This window comes from Pseudorca crassidens, chromosome 8, assembly GCF_039906515.1.
Source record: "Pseudorca crassidens isolate mPseCra1 chromosome 8, mPseCra1.hap1, whole genome shotgun sequence".
Classification (NCBI taxonomy): Eukaryota; Metazoa; Chordata; class Mammalia; order Artiodactyla; family Delphinidae; genus Pseudorca; species Pseudorca crassidens.
Genome location: NC_090303.1, coordinates 74,973,714 through 74,992,494, shown reverse-complemented (window position 1 = coordinate 74,992,494; position 18,781 = coordinate 74,973,714). Strand labels below are relative to the sequence as shown.

At 43.0% G+C, this 18,781-nt stretch overlaps 2 protein-coding genes across 3 annotated transcripts in view; one reads left to right on the top strand and one right to left on the bottom strand.

The window, feature by feature from the left end:
- Positions 1-10,149, bottom strand: part of CFTR (CF transmembrane conductance regulator) — a 367,232-nt gene extending 357,083 nt beyond the window's left edge. The window contains exons 1-2 of the mRNA XM_067746815.1: positions 9,993-10,149; positions 4,200-4,278 (exon numbers count right to left, since the gene is read on the bottom strand). The gene's annotated coding sequence lies outside the window, so the exon portion shown is untranslated. The remainder of the gene's footprint in view (positions 1-4,199; positions 4,279-9,992) is intronic.
- The window catches only part of WNT2 (Wnt family member 2), a 47,713-nt gene that overhangs the window by 8,230 nt on the left and 20,702 nt on the right, over positions 1-18,781 (top strand). For both annotated transcript variants that reach the window (XM_067746817.1, XM_067746818.1), the window contains exons 3-4: positions 938-1,215; positions 18,182-18,446. In XM_067746817.1, the coding sequence (XP_067602918.1) occupies positions 938-1,215; positions 18,182-18,446 (543 nt within the window). The remainder of the gene's footprint in view (positions 1-937; positions 1,216-18,181; positions 18,447-18,781) is intronic.

Below are 18,781 nucleotides of genomic sequence, written 5' to 3'. Positions count from 1 at the left end.
ATTAAAATAATTTAATGTTGTTATCGCACTGAAATATGTACCCTTCAGCCTGGAAGTGAACGTAGCCTGTGCTCTAATAAAGAACAATTCTAAGAAAGGACCCCAAAGGGTTCTTGCCCAGGTCTAATTATAGGCGGTAAATTTGTTTCCTTCCAGAAAAAAACCAAAGAAAAGCTTTTCGCTGTCTTTTCCCCAATACCAGTGATTAGTGCAGGTGTTCCAGAAGAAAGTAAATTCACCTTAATAGTTAGACGTCGTATGTAACTCAAGGATATTGCATAGTGCCTTCAATAATCCCGCCGTTACTTGTGAAAGCTGATGCCAAGCCGAAGCTCTCCAGGGTTAACCAGAGGTGCTGGTTACTGCTGTGAACTGTCTTCCCACCTCAACCCCTAGATTACTTCGAATTCAGCATCTCAGTAGCAATCATTTACACACATACAAGTGTCCTCAATAATGCCTGGAGGTCTGGAAGGTTTTTCCAGTGAGAGCTGTAGTAGCACGAATACCCAGAAATGTTACGGAATGATAGAATTGTAGAATTCAGACTGTATGCTGCAGAGGAGGAAACCGAGGTCTAGAGATGTCCTGCTCCTCTCTTCTGGGACATGTGGGATTCTAGGTTAAAGCAAGAACGTGTATGAGACTAATATGAAGCCAGGAACTGGGCAGGGCAGGCTTTTGCTGCATTTTCATTTATACTCTATTTACTTTAAGGATAGTTGTCCTACAGTTATCCAAATTGATAGAAGCTTGTATTAAGCGCGACAATGCATATTCAAGAGCCAGCCTTGGCTCTAGGAAAGAATTCTTCGAGGATACTTTGTCTAGTGGCAAAGTATGTCAGAGGCAGAACAAGTATTAAACAGCCATCGTGTAAAAGTTACTCAGAACGAACAATGCCAGACTACTTTTAAGAAAAGCATTTTTGTTACAGGTAGCCGGGAATCTGCCTTTGTTTACGCCATCTCCTCAGCTGGAGTTGTATTTGCCATCACCAGGGCCTGTAGCCAAGGAGAATTAAAATCCTGTTCCTGTGACCCAAAGAAGAAGGGAACCGCCAAGGACAGCAAGGGCACTTTCGACTGGGGTGGCTGCAGTGATAACATTGACTATGGGATCAAGTTTGCCCGAGCCTTTGTGGACGCCAAGGAAAGGAAAGGAAAGGATGCCAGAGCCCTGATGAATCTTCACAACAACAGAGCCGGCAGGAAGGTATGGACTGCAACAGTGCTCGTTTTGTAGACTGCATGGCCTTATAAATCACTTAAGGCAAGCTTATCTTAAGCCTTCCTAGAGTGCTAAAATGCTATCATCACAACTTCCCACTGTCCCCCAGCCCAGAGCTGTTTGTTCTAAAGAATACCACCAGCTGGGTTGAAATATCCCCACCTGCCCTCTACCTTCCCTCCCACAGCTAGGCTCAAGGAGTCCACCCACTGCTTTTGGCATTGGGTACAGTCAGGTGCCTATGGTCTCTCTGGATACTGTGTCATCTAGTCAGAAGATAGCATCTGTGGTTGAGGATAGGGCTGCATCCCACATACCAGTAGGACACTGAATGCTTGTATCTAAGGGGTATCAAGTCTCAGAACATCTTCTCTCAAACTTATCATGAAAGCAACTCACCAGGCATGGCCTGTTGGCTTCTTCTAGATTCAGGGAAGCTCTTTTTAGAACCAGAAGCTGCTTTCACTCTTAAAAGCCCCACCTTGGGCTTTTAAGGGGTTTCTGGTACTGGATGAGTAAGTGGACTAGGGGAAGACGTGCCCCAAAGAGGCACACTGGCCCCTTAACCTCTAGTCCTGACTGAGCTCTTGGGCTGTGGGTACCTAGTCAATATTCATTCCCTAACTCCCATTTGTTAGATGAGGAAAATAGACCCTCCTGTGCTCAAGGTCACATGGAGAATCAGAAGAAAAGCCAGGACTAGAATTCAGGTTTCAACTCCCAGCCCCGGGGTGGTTTGGCCTAGGATTAAACCATTTCAATGCCAGTGTTCAGATCCACTGATGAGCCATGTCTTTGGGCATGGTGGCTTGACCGGAATAACTAGAGAATCTGAATAGAGAGAGAATAGAGAATAGAGAATCTTGAACCAGAATAACTAGAGAATCTGCTGCACATTAGGCCTTTGTGTAAGAAGCATAAACTGGTTGGCTAATCAAACATTCAGTCAGAACCATTCTAAAATAATCTAACTGCCAATGAGAAGAGATAACTATAATTTGTCTTTTATCAACACAAAATAAATATGTGCTTGACATTAATATATAAAGAAAGATCAGCATAAAATTGAAAAGTCCCCAGGGGGGCTTTAATAGGAAAAAAGAATAGAAAAGAATGCAGATCTGTTTGGATGAAAACCCTTTTACTAGGCTCACAGAGGGAACAGATCTCATTTAAAGGAATTTGGAAGGAAAGAAGTCTTGCTTAGCACATGGAATAAGATGAGTGTGACCTGAGCAGTTTACAAATAGTACCTTTCTTGAACTTGGAAAATCAACATTCCTAATTTTCACAAATTTATGAACTTATAGTGACTACTGCCAAGAATATAGACTACGGTTGTGCAATCCTACAACTGTGGTAATTACTGTTTGTGCAATGGTTTAGATAAGGAAAAATTTACATTGACCTTTGTTTTGACATTGATACCATATGTATAGGTTATAAAGTGTGGTGTCTTTGATAGGAGAATGCTGCTTAATTATTCAAGCACAGTATATAGTTGGATCTCCCAGACTCTTTGTACGGATAAGAGCATATGGTCATACACTGCATCCAAAATAACGTTGACTCATCAAAATAAATGTTAATTTTGCTTAATAGATCATTAGATATTGAATGTTTCTACTCTTCAAGACAATAGATCTTAGCTATTATATTGTAGGCTCTGAATAAACATGATTTTTAACGTAAATTACATGATTCCTCACTGTGTAGAGGTGAACAGCTGTCAGGCCTCAGATATTCTCCTGCCTACTCTGCAAAACTTAGGAGGCTACTTTTGATTGGAATAAAAGTGCACACACTGACTTTTTAAAATGTGGCTTTAATTAATGGTGGGTGGGCAGACTTTTTCAAGGAGATGCATGATGTCAGTGAATATGAACTTTAATGAGAGTAAATGTATTGAGATAAACATGCGTCTCTAATTCTCTTCTTGCGGTCATTAGACCCCCAGTCTCTACTCCCCCTTCGTACCAGCAGAAGGTCTGTGGAATCAAAATGAGAACAGGCTGGGCTTGAGTCTGAAGGCAGCCCTTCCGAGCTACGCCTCCGACTGGCCTAGCTCTAGAAAACCCCAGCCTCCAAGGCCGAGAGCCACATCAGTTCATTTTATTTTTCTTCTTTGTGCTTTTCAGTATTTCCCAAATTGTCCACTACGAACATCTTCTACTTTTTAAAATGGGGGGATGGGGTGGGGTGGGGAGCAAGGGGCAGGACCAATACATTTGAAAAGAAAAGCCATCTATTCCAAGATTGTTCTGCTTAGCCAACACTACACATCAGAATTCAACACTGCCATTCACAACAGGCCTTAACTTTCCCCTAATATTTGAGCAGTTTAATTCTTTTATTATAGCAGCTGGTTAGAGCACCCTCATGTGTCTCTGTACTGTAATATCATTTTAGATCTTCTATGCTGTTATATCACTTTATTTTAATCACAGCTTCAACAGAATTTGTAATGACGCTTCTTTCCTTCATGTTTTCTTGGAACTCATCTTAAGTCTAGTTTTCTGCCTCCAGATAGGACTGTTAATAAGTCTCGAAAAGATAAATCTACCTTGTTCAAAACAAACATTTTATTGAAAAAGACAGTCCATAGCTTCTCTTAGCAGTTCTTTTTAGATCTAAAGAAGCCATGTTATGAAAACTTCTAAATTATATTTTCAGATAGGTTAAGGTAAATTTCAGGTGAAAGTTACTTGGTTGATAGTCACCATTTGCTTCCTTTCAGGATCTTGAAAACAGCTTTAAATTAGTCCACTCTTTCTACATGAAATGATCACAACTTCTTTTACCTTTCCTAAAAGAATCTATCTCAAAATATTCCATGTACCCAATCAAATACTGCCCTTCAATCAAGACATTTCCATAATAAGAATAAGAGGAATTCCATAAAAATACTTTTCCCAAAAGTATTTCTTACCATAGTGAAGATGGAACAAGGGATGTGAAGCGAGACCTACCTTCGTTTCAACCCTGCAATACCAGTGGTTTAGATCACTGAATTCAGGCTCTTTCAGATGTAAAGGGGGTTACGTAGTGCTATGGAAAGACAAGGGTAAAGTGAATAGCACAGAACCTGGCAAGTAGTAGGTGCTCAGTAAAAGCTAGTCCCCCCTTCCCCCTTTAGTGACGTGAAGGTTATCTGTAACTCAGGGTACAGAATCAGGCACAAATCCAGTTTGAACTAGTACATAGGATTCAATCTGATCTCTCCACATACCCATAGACTCATCTTCGGTACAGTCTAACATACTAAGAAAAAATAGGCATACGGCATTAGCTAATGTACAAAAGACCATCAAAATCCTTTGTAATTTGATCTTCTAAAAAACCCCTATTGGAATAAAAAACAGTATTAGTATTTCTGTTTTTCAGATGACGAAACTGGGCCTCAGAGGGATCAAGTGACTAACGCATAGGGTCATACAGTCGTGAAGTGCTGGGCTTGGGGGCTCAAACCCATTGCTTTCACCCATTGCCAGTTAGTTGAGGAGAGAAAGGTTGTGTCATAAAAGAGCTGGGTGTTGAAGCTGGAGATAAAGGTTTCCTATGGCTGAGATAGGGAAAATGCTTTCCAGGATGAAGGGACTCCAGACAAAGAAAGATATGAGAGTAGAAAGAACATCAAAATTGAAGAATGACAAGGGTACTAGAGTAGAGCTCATGACTGAGAATTAATAGGAGCTGAGGCTGCAAATTTGAGTCTTGGCCAGATCTGGAGAGCCTCAAATGCCATGCTGAGATATTTGGGTGCTGCTGTGAAGCAATGGGAAGGTATTGAACAATGCAGGAGATGTTAAATACTTAAGTTCCAGTTTTATGTACTGTTAATTTCTCTAGAGTCCACTTTAAAAGAATGACAGATTTCAAAGTTCAAATCTTCTGTAATAGGGTTGAATGAATGACTTTAAAAAATAGACTCACTAGGAAACTTATGAGAAATTTCTACCTCCCTGAATTTTATTTTCAGCCTTACCTATACATATAAGGACTGATACAGACAGTAAGCTTCCTGATGGATAGTAATAAAAAATTAGCATATGGCAACTGTGTTGCTATTTATATTTTTAACATAGTGTTTACATTGTTATTGGCTCATTAGGGGTTCTTAGCTATTGACATCATGTTGACTGAGGCAACATGGAGGCTCGGGCTCTGGACACTGGTTCTAATACTTGAGCATGACCTTGGCCAAGTTACCTAACAAGGATTGCTACAGAAAATAAAATATATACACATAAGCACCAGGTTTTAAGCAAGCCTAGGAGGTAGGTATCATTACTATCCATATTTTCCATATGAAGAGACTAAAGTCTATATAATAGGGTGGCCGGAATTAGGAAACAAGTTGAATTTATTTCCTAGCTGAAATTCAAACTTAACTTAGCCTCCTGTATTTTACATTTATATATATTTAGATATCCTGTATTTTTTTTTTTTTTTTTTTTTTGTGCGGTACGCGGGCCTCTCACTGTTGTGGCCTCTCCCGCTGCGGAGCACGGGCTCCGGACGCGCAGGCTCAGCGGCCACGGCTCACGGGCCCAGCCGCTCCGCGGGATGTGGGATCTTCCCAGACCGGGGCATGAACCCGTGTCCCCTGCATCGGCAGGCGGACTCTCAACCACTGCGCCACCAGGGAAGCCCATCCTGTATTTTATATGTGAGAAGTTAGGAGGGCAAAGGATCCAGAGTTTCTAGTTCTGTGCTCTGCCCAATCCAGCACCCCTCAAGGTCAGTGCTGTGGAGCGCCGGGCCTGCCCCTGAGCTCGGCCCACTGAGGCGCCAGCACAAAGCAGATACTTCCAAGTTCTGACTACAGGAAATACCTCCGAAGTCAACACAAATGGATATTGTACAAGATGTAAGCATAGCCTTACAGGCAAGTAAATCTTGGGCCTAATAAAGACTTCCAAGAATAGATCCTATGATGCCACTTAAGATAAATAATACATAATGGGTCTGAACCAAGAGAACTGGGTGTGATGAAAAAGAAATCACTCTCGAAAAGTAAGGAATATCAACAGAAAAGAAAGTGATAAAACTGAACTGAATTACAGAGCCAGACTGCTTTAACCTCCTGTATATCCTCATCTTCCTTTCAATAATGTTGAGCATCTTTTCGAAGCACAACTTTCACTTAGTACAAATTTATGTTCTGACTGGCTTTCTCTGTTCATAAAATTAAACGCATTCTGAAAAATTAGATCAGTTCTGCCAGCCTCACCTCTCTCGTTGGACCCAAAGATAGAATGTTTTTGATACTGTCAATCTTTTACCATGTATGAATCAAAAACTAACCAGAATTAAAGTCCCAAAGCAGAGAAAACTGTTAACAAAATTGTTACAGTTCCAGGTAAAGTTCTATTATTCATAGAAAATGTTTTTTTAGACTGGCCTCATTAGTCAATAAAAATTATTATATATATGGTTAGTCAACAGTAATGTTCTTGAATTCCACAAATAAGTTCCACACCTTATATTTCCTAGCTAAGCCCACCCACAGTCACTGTTTTTAAACAATAACAGTGCTCAAGAAATAACAATGTCTTATTTAAGTTAATAAATGATTGCATAAGCAAATCAACTGCACAGTTTGCTAATAAATATTCCTTATTTTCCTAGTTCCAGAGCATGTATGTTTGAAAGATATGTTGGTCTGGTTTTCAGTAACTCTTATTAGAGATGTGGACCTGTCAAAGGGATTTAATTGTTAATAAATGTACTTGGCTTTAAGCCAGCATCTGAAAATTAAATAATATGTTTTTAATGTGTGTTTCCCTCAGGAAAACTGATATAGGACCAGAAATATGGTAGTTGCTTTGTGGCATACACCCAACTAAAAAGTGAAGTACTAACACTTTTTCAAATGCTCAAGTTAAACTAAATACTTTAGTTGAAACATAGCATCTAAAGACCTAAAATAAATTCTAAGCAGGATTTCTAAAGCAAGGTCAGTAGTTAAGTTTGCATAGATTTCACATGGTATAAGGTGGATTGCCCTTTTTCTGATAGGGAGAGAATCAGTATAGCAGGACACAGGGTCATAAACTTAGCAAAATGCAGGTACTTACCAAAAAAATTCTCATGATCTGCAAAGAAGTCTTATAAAGACACCCTGGCATTGCTTGGGCTCCGTCTCCAAAAAGCCTGAGTTAAGAGACTAAAATTTCACTCTCCTTGGGAGAAGTTTGTCTTATTAAAACTGTCAAAATAATTCTTTGTGGACTAATTTGATGTGCAAACACTAAATATAAAAACTTTTGTAGGACCCATCCACTGAAACCAGAGACCATGAACCCCCCAGGAGTTCATGAGAAAGGCTGGCAGAGTGATTTAAGGTGTCAACCTGGTGTCAGACAGGCTTGGGGTACATCCTGCCTCAGCTACATTGCCTGTGAGACTTAGGGCAACGTCCTCAGGATCTAGGTATCTCAGTATCCTCATCTGTAAACCGGGGATGAAAATAGTACATGCCTTATATGCTTGTGTGGATTAAATAAAAGTGCTTAAATCCAGTGCTCAGCATGGCTTAACATATGGTAAGATCCTAATGAATGCTATGCCCTGTTATTATGCTCTGAGCTTTAGTTGGGATAAATATAAAATAGAATTGTTCTAGCTTGCACAATGCATGTATTTCCTTCTTCCATGCCCCCCCTTTTTTAAAAACAGTCAGACTTTTGTTTCTGTGGTATAGAATATTAATATTTATAAGTTTCTTAAATTCTAAGAGTAGAAAATAGCCTCTGCAGAACTGAAGGCTTAAAGTGCTCAAAATCAAAGATTTAAGGGCCATCAAAAATCTACTAAGATTTTAGCACTGACAGAACGATGAGCTTACTGAAGATTTTTTATTGAGAAAAGTTATATATTAAACTAAAAATGGTTTCTATGAGGCTAAATGCCAAAAGAGTACTCCTGTCCTTAGCAGTCACATTTATTCATCTTTTTAAAAGTAGTGGACTTCCCTGGTGGCACAGTGGTTAAGAATCCGTCTGCCAATGCAGGGAACCCGGGTTCAACCCCTGGTCTGGGAAGATCCAACATGCCGCGGAGCAACTAAGCCCGTGCGCCACAACTACTGAGCCTACACTCTAGAGCCCGTGCTCCGCAAGAGAAGCCACTGCAATGAGAAGCCCACATATACTGCAAGGAAGAGTAGCTCTCTCTCGCCACAACTAGAGAAAGCCTGTGAGCAGCAACAAAGACCCAACACCGCCAAAAATAAATAATTTAAAAAATAAAAAAATAAAAGTAGTCATGTCAAATGAGCAAAGGTTTAGTGATGAGATGCCACAGAGTACACACTGGTGGGATTAAGCAAATAGTGAGGGGAAGTGGCTGATGAGGAATTGCGCTGGGCGCCTGGGGGATATAAAAAGCCAGGAGGGCTGTGAGAATTTACAAAGAGGGGCCTAAGAAGTAGGTTGAAAATGAAAACTTGACAGCAGTCTGCATCAAGAATCAAAGAAGGAAGTGGTACCAGAGACCCTTTAGAAAAGATTCGAGACAAAGTGGGAAACGGGACCTAAATGTGTCATGGGCTGAGGCCTGTTTCTGGAAGAAGCTTTCAGCATCACACACTGGAGACAGACAGCAAGTCACTGTAATCGATTCTTCTTCGAGTTCTTTCTGTTATAAAAACAATACTCACACAAACAAAAGTAACAAACTGAGCAATGCAGAAGTGTGTCTCATAAAATAAGAACATTTCCTCCCCTCACAATCCTTGTCTCCTTCCAGAACATTTCAAAGTGCAATCGGACTCAAGGCTGTGGACAGAACATATACAATTTCACCTCTTCCTTCCTCCCTCAGACCTCATTAAAATTATAGTAATGGAATAAAAGTGGCTTAAATCAACAATAAAGAGAATAGTCAAAGAAATGAGAGAACTCAACAAATTTCTGGAAAGTGGAAAGGGAATGAAGAAATCGTAACATAAAGCAGGATGGAGAAGCCTCAGCCTAGAAGAATAAAAGCAGATGAGGCGCGGGGGAAAACAAAAGCAGATGAGGAATGTGGAAACTAAGATACCCGGAGAAAATTTCAGATACAAATGAGCACTGGAGAGAAGCACAGGGCTGAAAATTGGGATTAACTGAAAAACCCATTGGTGGCATAAAGAACCCCATCCCCTCCCCTTCACCCCCAAGCAGAACTCCTGGAAGTCTAGTGTCGAACCTTCTAGGCTTTCTGCAGTTAGAGCCTCCAGAACAGCCAGTGTCCTACCTACTCACTAGAAAGCAAACCTCTGGTCCACAAGCCCCACCATATAACCAGAGCACCTAAATACTTTGTTATGACTTCACTCTTAAATATGAAGAGACTGTCCAAGAATTACCATATATTCGATTAAATTCAGAAGCATAAAAGAAAGCAAACAAACAAAAAAGCAGTAAGTCAGGCAGGGGTGAGAAGAAAATTTTTAAAAGCCAGGAAGATCCAAGCAGATATTAACATCCATGAACAACAAGAATGGATGCTTTGAAAAAGTGACAATTAGAGAACAAGAGAGAACTTGGAAGAGAAAGCCAAAGAAATCTCCCAGAAAGTAAAACAAAAAGCCCAAAGGACACATGGAGAACCATAAACATCACCTCTCTTTCCCACTTGAGTTTGAAACCAACTAAAAAATGAACAAGGGAGGTAGACAGAAGGAGTAACAGCATCTGTTGCAGGACTGAAAAGAAGGCTGCACTGGAGGGTGCAGTTTTGAAGCTTCAACTCCACCGGGAGCTGGGCAGACTTACCCCATCCCAGGCTGCACACCAGGGCCCTGCAGGGAGCCCCTTGCTGAAGGGCAGGAGCTGATCATAACTTATCTGCTCCACAGGCTGGCAGATGCCCAAAGAGAAGGAACCCAGGCGCACAAGCCCTGCTCCTTCTTCTAAACTCACCAGTTGGATAAGTCAGTTGTCCTACCCTGGGAGAAATGAGTAAGGGGATGGAGAGAGCCAAGAGTGTTAGTCTAATGGAATTTATTCCTCAAGAAGCCAGGAAGAAAGTATTAAAACTATAAAAGAGAAAATATGAGACATGGAGGATTGAGTCAGAAGGTTCAGCAACTTGACTAATTAGAATGTTGTAAAGAGACTAAAAGTGTGTGTGTGGGGGTGGAATATTAAGAGAATATTCTCAGTGCTGAAGTTTCTAGATCGAAAGGGCCCACTGAGGGCTGAGCAGGACTCATTTTTTAAAAATCCTAAATATATCATTGTGATATTTCAGAACACCAAGGATAAGGGAAGGTTTCTAGAACCTTCCATGTGGGGGGTGGGGGTGGGAAAGTGAAATGAAAACAATAATCAGTTGCCAGAGAATCAGCCAGACATCAGACTTCCCATCTGTAACACTAGAGGCCAAAGCCTGTGGAGCAATAACTTCAGTTTTGAGGGAAAATTATTTTCAACCCAGAATTTTATAACCAGCCAAACTATTAGCCAAGTGTGAAGGCTGAATAAAGACATCTTAACACACAACATTCAGAAAATGCATCGCCCATGTGCCTTGAAGGAGTTACTCAAGAAGGGGCTGCAGCAAAGAGAAGGAATGAACCAAAAAAAGAGAAAACATGGCATCTGGCAGAGCAGAGTGTCCACCTAGGAGGGCATGATCCCAGCTGTGTCCAGATGGGACTTAAGAAGATGCAGGACCATGGAACCCGCAGGAAACGAGGGGAAGTAATGGAACAGGTGGAATGAGCCTGAGAGTGGAAGACATTAGGTTACAGTAAACACACTTGGTAGCAAGTAAAGTGAGAAAAAGCCAAACTTCACTCCAGCAACATTCTTCTTCAGCACAGAGGCAATGCTATTGGATCAGAGATTATAAAATGCAGTCCTTGGTTATGCAGTTAACTGTTTGACATCCATCTTTACCGTTCTGAGTTTTTAGATTCAACATCTAGACATACCATGAGAGCCTTAACTATTGTTACAGAACTTTAATGCTCTCGTCTTTGTCACCACAAAAGGACAAGCCTCGTACTTAATAAATGAATGAATGAATGAATAAAATCAATGTCATGAAAGACAAAGAAAGGCTGAGGAGCTGTTCCAGACTATAAGAGACATGATAACTAAATGCAACATGTGATCCTGGGCTGGATCCTGGACCAGAGAAAACAATAGCTCTTAGAAGAAGGAGGAGGAGAGGAAGGATGAGAATGAGGAGGAGTGAGCTGCGGGGGGGGGGGGTGGGGGGTGGGGGTGGGGAGAAGCGAGCTGCGGAGGGGGTGGAGGGAGCAGACATTATTGGGACAACTGGCAAAATTTGAAGAAGGTATGTAGATTATAGTATTGTACCAAAGATGTTAAATTTCCTGATTTTGATAATAGTATTGTGGTATTTCAGGGTTAAGAGATGCCATGTCTACAATTTACTCTCAAACATAAGAAATTTATGTATCTAGACTATTTTCTCTCTGTGCATGTGTATGTGTGTGTATGTGTGTGTGTGTGTGTGTGTGTGTGTGTGTGGAAAATGACAAACCAAATAGGACAAAATATTTAGTAATTGGCAAATCTGAGTGAAGAGTTCATTGTACTATTCTTGCAACATTTCTGTAAGTTTGAAATCATTTCAAAACAAAAGTAAAAACAGCAAAGTCTATTAGTAATCCTAAAAAAAAGAAAGAAAAGGACAGACCCTGCTGACAGAGACTGGAAAGAAGGGGAGGAGGAAGGAAGGGCTACAAATATCCTCATCTCCTAAGAAAAAGCACCAGTAACTTTTGGAACTAGAAGAGGGGTAAGGGTGCTCCTTGAAGTCGGAGAGCTCATCAGAACCAACCGTTACAGAACCATGTTGGGAGCTGGGTGAGGGAAATTAGGTGTGAATTAAGTTCTCACCCCCCACAAGAAGAAGTCTATCAGGAACTATCTAATGTTGACCCATACGTAAACAGAGTGACTGGCAGAGCTGCCGGACTCAGCTGCGCCAACCGTGCGTGGCGCCCCTCTCCAGAGGGCTCCATTCACTGCACTGTCACTGTAGATTTGTTTAGTTATGAAGAGAATTTTCTGGTGGATGTCCGTATAGTATCTGGAGGATGGGATGTCTTTCTGTTTCTCACAAAGCTGGCGGTCAGCTAGCACAGAACTGGTCGTATAGACATTTGGGGAGCCACCATAAGGGCAGAATGCATTAAAAGTGACCGCTCTGGGGTTGTGCCGTGCAGACCGGGAGGAGAGATAAGAGGAGAGGGTACAGCACAGGGCTATTGCTTTTCACTGTCTTTTCTGGACTATTTGATTTTTTCAAATCATGCGCAACAGTTCTTTAATTTTAAAATTTGAAAGTAATAATTAAAAACAAACACAAAAAAGCCCCAGACTGGCAGCGCCTGGGATGTATGTCTCCAGGTACCAGCGCCCCCACCCCCTCCGCCCCGACCCCTTCGTTCGCTCATTTCCTTTAAGGTGCAAATAAAAGGTCTGCAGCCGCTCCTTCAGCGGCCTGCGGGAGAAGCCCACCATTCCCTCAGCCAGCGCCTCCCGAGACCCCGGGGGAGCGTCCCTCCGGGCAGGACCCTCCACTGCAACCTGTCTCTCTGAGAGCGCTTGGCTTTTACTCCACTGGTCGCCATCTTTCGTACCCTCCAAAGCAGCACTAGCGCAAACTGCTGCTTGTGGGAAATTTCCCCTAGAGGTCAGAACATTTTGAAGATACAGGGTAGGACACAACTTCTAATTCAGTCATGAGATATCCCAGTTCCTAGGACCTAAGTCCTAAGACCGACCCCTCCACGAGAATTTCTCACCTGCTCCGGCCCTCCGTGGGCCCCGGACTCTGGCCGTGGTGCGCGGGCTCCTTTCCTCCTCCGCTGCTTTCCCAGGTGTGGACTTGATTCTCAGCGTGGCTGCGTATTAGAAGCACCTGGACCGGAAGTACCATCAAGGCTGGGCCCCACCCCCAGGGCAGGTTCTGGTATATTCAGCTCCGGGAGAGGCCAGGGTCTCTGTGACCGAAAGGGTCCCCAGGTGATTTTGATGTGTATCCAAGAGGAGAACCACTGGTCTGCTCTCTCTAGGTGCCAGAGAACAATCCCTAAATTCCTGGGGTTTTTTTTTTTTGTTTTTTTAACTCTTTCCAGATCAAGCAGCCTCTCAAACGGCGGCCAGATTATAAATGAACATTCTTTCCCTTCCTTCTTCTCTGTGTATGCACACATACGCAGGCCTTTAAAAAGTGGATCGGGACTTCCCTGGTGGCGCAGTGGTTGAGAGTCCGCCTGCCGATGCAGGGGACGCGGGTTCGTGCCCCAGTCCGGGATGATCCCACATGCCACGGAGCGGCTGGGCCCGTGAGCCATGGCCGCTGAGCCTGCGCGTCCGGAACCTGTGCTCCGCAACGGGAGAGGCCGCAACAGTGAGAGGCCCGCGTACCGCAAAAAAAACCCCCCAAAAAGTGGATCATACCACGTATACTGTTCTGCATTTTGCTTTTCATCTGACACCCTTTTATATTGTAAGAATGATCTACATCATTAATCAAAGACCACATCGTATTCCTTTATTAAGCACATACCATAATTTGCTTAACCCTTGTCCTGTTGATGTCATTTGGTTTTTTCCTAATATTTTGCTCTTGCTAATTATGCTGCAGTGAATATCCATGTGGGTATGCATCCTTCAAAACTGGTGCAGATATTTCCAGAGTGTAATCGCAAGGTCAGAGGATACCGTACATTCTCACCAACAGTTTGTTATAGCATCTCCTTTCCATACTCTTACCAACACCAAATATTATCAAATTATCAATCTTTTTACTATTTGCTAACCTGCTAGGCAAAGAAAAAAAAAGGTGTTACATTGCTTCAGTTTGCATTTCTCTGATTACTAGTGAAGTTGAACATCTTTTTGTCTCTTTGTTGGTACTTTGTATTTCTCCTGTGAATGGCCTGTTTCATAGATTTTTGATGACAATTAGTTTGGAAGATGCAATGTAATTCCTCCCCATATCTCTCTCTACTTCTTTTCTGCCCCATTATAATAGGTCTCTAATATTATTCATTTAATTCTTGATTTATTCAAAAGGATAGAGGGAAGCAGAGTATACACAATTCAAAAGTTGAGAAAAACACAGTGCAATTTATATGAAGATTTTAAATGTGTTTTTAGAAAGAGCATGGATCTGGGAGTGAGACATATCTGATTCACATCCTAGTCTGCCTCTGTCTAGCTGGGTGACTCTGGGGAATTTTACTTTCCTCACTGATCCCGGGTTTCGTGGGAAAACTAATCCGCTTTGCCTAATCATGGTAATTAAGTAAGATAATGGGCGGAGCCTGGCACATAGTGCAGTACTCACTGTGTGGTGCGTATTATTATAACGTTATTACAACATTTGAATATTGGAATTCTTCCAGACTAGGCAAACTTATCGTGAGCTTCTCCATCCCATTTCTTACTCTTACCTCAACTACTGTCTAAGTCAGGCCGCCTAGCCTTAGGTCCCTCCCCTCTGCCTCGCTGATGGAGTGGGGTATTGCCCTCTTCAAGGTTAAGGGTTTGAATTTCAAGTCTGCAAACCTGGGACATAGAAGAGGTGGAGGTAGCACCCAGGTGTGACTGAGCACTTCTCGGACTGTGTGTTAGAAATGGGGCCTGGAGATGCAAGCAAACCCAGTACCAGAGAAGGTGTCTCACTTTCCCCCTTGGTTAATTGTCAAGCCCGTGATTAATCCACAATCAAGAACTGACCTAGAGTCTGTCGTACAGAGTGAAGTAAGTCAGAAAGAGAAAAACAAATACCGTATGCTAACACATATATATGGAATCTAAAACAAACAAAATGGTTCTGAAGAACCTAGGGGCAGGACAGGAATAAAGACGCAGACGTAGAGAATGGACTTGAGGACACGGGAAGGGGGAAGGGTAAGCTGGGACGACGTGAGAGAGTGGCAGGGACATATATACACAGCCAGATGTAAAATAGATAGCTAGTGGGAAGTAGCTGTATGGCACAGGGAGATCAATTCAGTGTTTTGTGACCACCTAGAGGGGTGGGAGAGGGAGGGTGGGAGGGAGACGCAAGAGGGAGGGGATATGGGGATATATGTATACATATAGCTGATTCACTTTGTTATAAAGCAGAAACTAACACACCATTGTAAAGCAATTATACTCCAATAAAGATGTTAAAAAAAAACTAAAAAAGAACTGACCATGGTTCCAGTGGAAATACTTTCGCTTATAAGTAACAGACCCCGGGGACACTAAATAATGAGGAAAACTTAATATCTTGGATCCCGAGAAGTCTGGAGGCAGGGCAGGGCCACAGCGGGTTCATTCAGGCAGTTCAGCAACACCCTCCAGAACCCAGTTCTTCCTATCCTTCTAGACTGCCGTCTGCAGCTTGTTGCTCGTCCTGCATTGGCTGCCTCATGTCCCAAGGAGGCTGCTGCAGAAAGCGGCATCCAGAGACAGAGAAGAGGACTTTCTCCCCTTCTACAGAGCGAAGAGACCTTTCTTACAAGCCTCCCAACAGACTATTCCTAACATCATATTGGCCCAAATTGAATCATCACGTGCCCTCTGCCGAAAAAAATCAGTGGCAATTAGTATTATTGATTTGGGCTGCTCCGGGTCAGAGAGAAGCCGGGCCACTTCTGAAGCACGTGGCTGCCCAACACCTGAACAGAAGTTAGCGAGGAAGAGGGAAGTGGCTGTTGCCACTCAACAGTGAGTGACGATGATGATCAACAGGGTGTACGACTGCCACAGCTGTGCGTATTTATAAGGGCTCACAAGGTGTATTCAGTTAATCAAATAATTAATATGCAAGCCCTTCCATTTGCATATTTTAAATTAATATGAAAACCCTTCAGTTACCGAGTTCGAACTTTGCAACCTGGAAACCTAGTATTACAAAGAAAGGGAAGTAATATTTCCTGTTAGTTTTAAATCTAGGAGTATTACTTATGAGTAAATAACCCAGCTTTTAAAGGAATAAGCTTTGAAGAATGAGCATTCATAGTCAATTCCCAAGCACTTGGCATGGAGTGAGTTCTGCATGGCTCCATTGAGATCTTAGGATAGAAGGCTCCCGGACAGATGACCCAAATGGGGCAGACTGGGGGAGCCAAGACGGCCCTCCTAGGGGTTTTTCTCTGGCAGAGGCCTGCTGTCCAAGTCACCCGGTGAGCCTCATACCAAACACCTGGAATATAAAGATAGGGGGGCAGGGTGGGGGCCATATGGGGAGTGTAGTTCCAGAAAAGGAGTTCATTCTAAGAAATCCTTTAAAGATGCCCAGATCCCTGGGACCTGGGAGACCAAACTAATGCCATTCCTCCTGCTTCCTTCTCTGTCCTTCACTCCAAAGCTGGCTCATCCTGAAGAGGACAGATTTCATATGTAACAGGGCACAGTCCTCCGTGGGGGGCAAAGCGGGAAACCTGTGGTGCCAAGGCCCGAGCTGGGAAGGGGATGAGTGAATGCACAACTGTGGAGACACCATGCTGTCTTGACTCCTTCTAGAATGCTTCTGTGGGCCTGAGCTTCTGGAGTGATGAACATTTCTGCACACGTAGTCCCACTGATACTATAGCCTTGTTCAGAAACTGAGTCTGTGGAAGAGGAAACACCAGGGCAGAGTTACCTGGGGTGAGGCTCCGGGGAGGGAGAGGCAACCTGGAACATTGGTTTCTGTGGAGTGGGGTGGAGGGTGAGCTAGGGTGCTGCAGGGAGCTCCACCTGGGCTGCATTCTGGAGCCAACCCGCCCGTACCCCATCCCTAGACCAATTATACCAGAACCTCAGGGAGTGGGGCTGAGCAAGGTTCCAACTATCACCTCCAAGTTCTTAGAAATAGGTCTCTCAATGCGTTACCCTAAGAACTTTGCTCCTAGTGCCACCTTGCATAATGTCATCAAGGGGTTTCATTCCCCTTCTGCCTATGCCCCCCACCCTAGATACCCTCTGTCTTGGACATGCAAATGGAGAGGATGGGGACCCTCAAAAGGCAGGTTTCTCCTCCTCTGCTCCATGACTGAGCTGAGAATCAAAGGCTCAGACTTGAGATCTCCAAGGCCCATCTCTCCCACTGCCCTTCTGAGTGTCACTGTGCTTTTGGTATCTGATGAGGGGGCCCCTAGTCATCCCACTTGCCTCTGCTTCCTCTCTACGAAACAACAGAGCGAGCCCAGCCCTGCCTGCTAAGCTGAATAACTTGGGTGAAGTTGACTGACAATCTCCCAAATTTAATGTTACCCTGAGGGTCACCAACTGACTTTCCAGTGTACCCTGACTCTGTCCTGTACCAGCTGTGTCACCTTGGACAAGTGTTTAACCTCTGTAAGTCTTGCTCCTCAATCACTGCAAAATAAATACTGTAGCACAGGATTGTTGAGAACAGGGTCATCAGGATAGAGTTCAGAAAGCATTATTACAATGCCCAGAACATGGAAAGCACCTCAGAAATAGGAACAATCACTATTATCGTTTTATTGAAAGAAAACGGGCTTAGCGATTACTTTGTTAATTTGAGTAATAGTATACATTTCCAATATATTGATAGTAAAGCTATATATTTTTAGAAAATACTCTAATTCATTCCCTCATTCTTCAAGCTGGCCCCATACCCCAGTAAATTCAAATTAGTGGGGCTTTTGTTATCCCCCAAGGGAAGCTCATTCACAGTCAGGCGCTGTCCCCCGCCACCTGCTGCAGTGTGGTATGGCTGAAGAGACCAGCAAATGACCCCAACATCTCCCAGTCCTGAGCCCCAGGATCCTGGGTCTTTGGTCACTTCTTTTTTTTCCCTTTTTAAAAAAATTTATTTGATTGAAGTATAGTTGATTTGCAATGTTGTGTTAATTTCTACTGTGCAGCAAAGTGATTCAGTTATATATATATATATATACATTCTTTTTCATATCCTTCACATGTACGTGCTGGAGTCCGCCTCCACTGAACTTGCCCGTCTTCTCCCACAGGCTGTAAAGCGGTTCTTGAAACAGGAGTGCAAGTGTCACGGCGTGAGCGGCTCATGTACCTTGAGGACCTGCTGGCTGGCCATGGCCGACTTCAGAAAAACGGGCGATTATCTCTGGAGGAAGTACAACGGAGCCATCCAAGTTGTCATGAACCAGGATGGCACTGGTTTCACTGTGGCTAACAAGAGGTTTAAAAAGCCGACGAAAAATGACCTCGTGTATTTTGAGAATTCTCCAGACTACTGTATCCGGGACCGGGATGCAGGTAAGTTCAAAACACTTTATTCACAGCACCTAATTATTCCAACAATCAGCACTCTGCAATTTAAATGCAGAGTTAAAATTTAAGTGCAAAGTTCTGTATTTTCCGCCTGCCAATCCTATAAGCGCAGTCTGCTGCCTGCAGGTTCAAAGCTCAGGTTCTTTATAATTCATATTTAAAGTGCACAGAGAGCTCTCCTAAGCACCTGGAGAAACCGGTTGATAATGTGCAGATTCTGGAGAAATGGGAACCCGACAAGAATGCACGTGGCAAAAAGTCAAAGTATGCAGATTAGCAAAACTCTTCAGCCTGGACAGGACTCTAATTAGTGGGTTAGT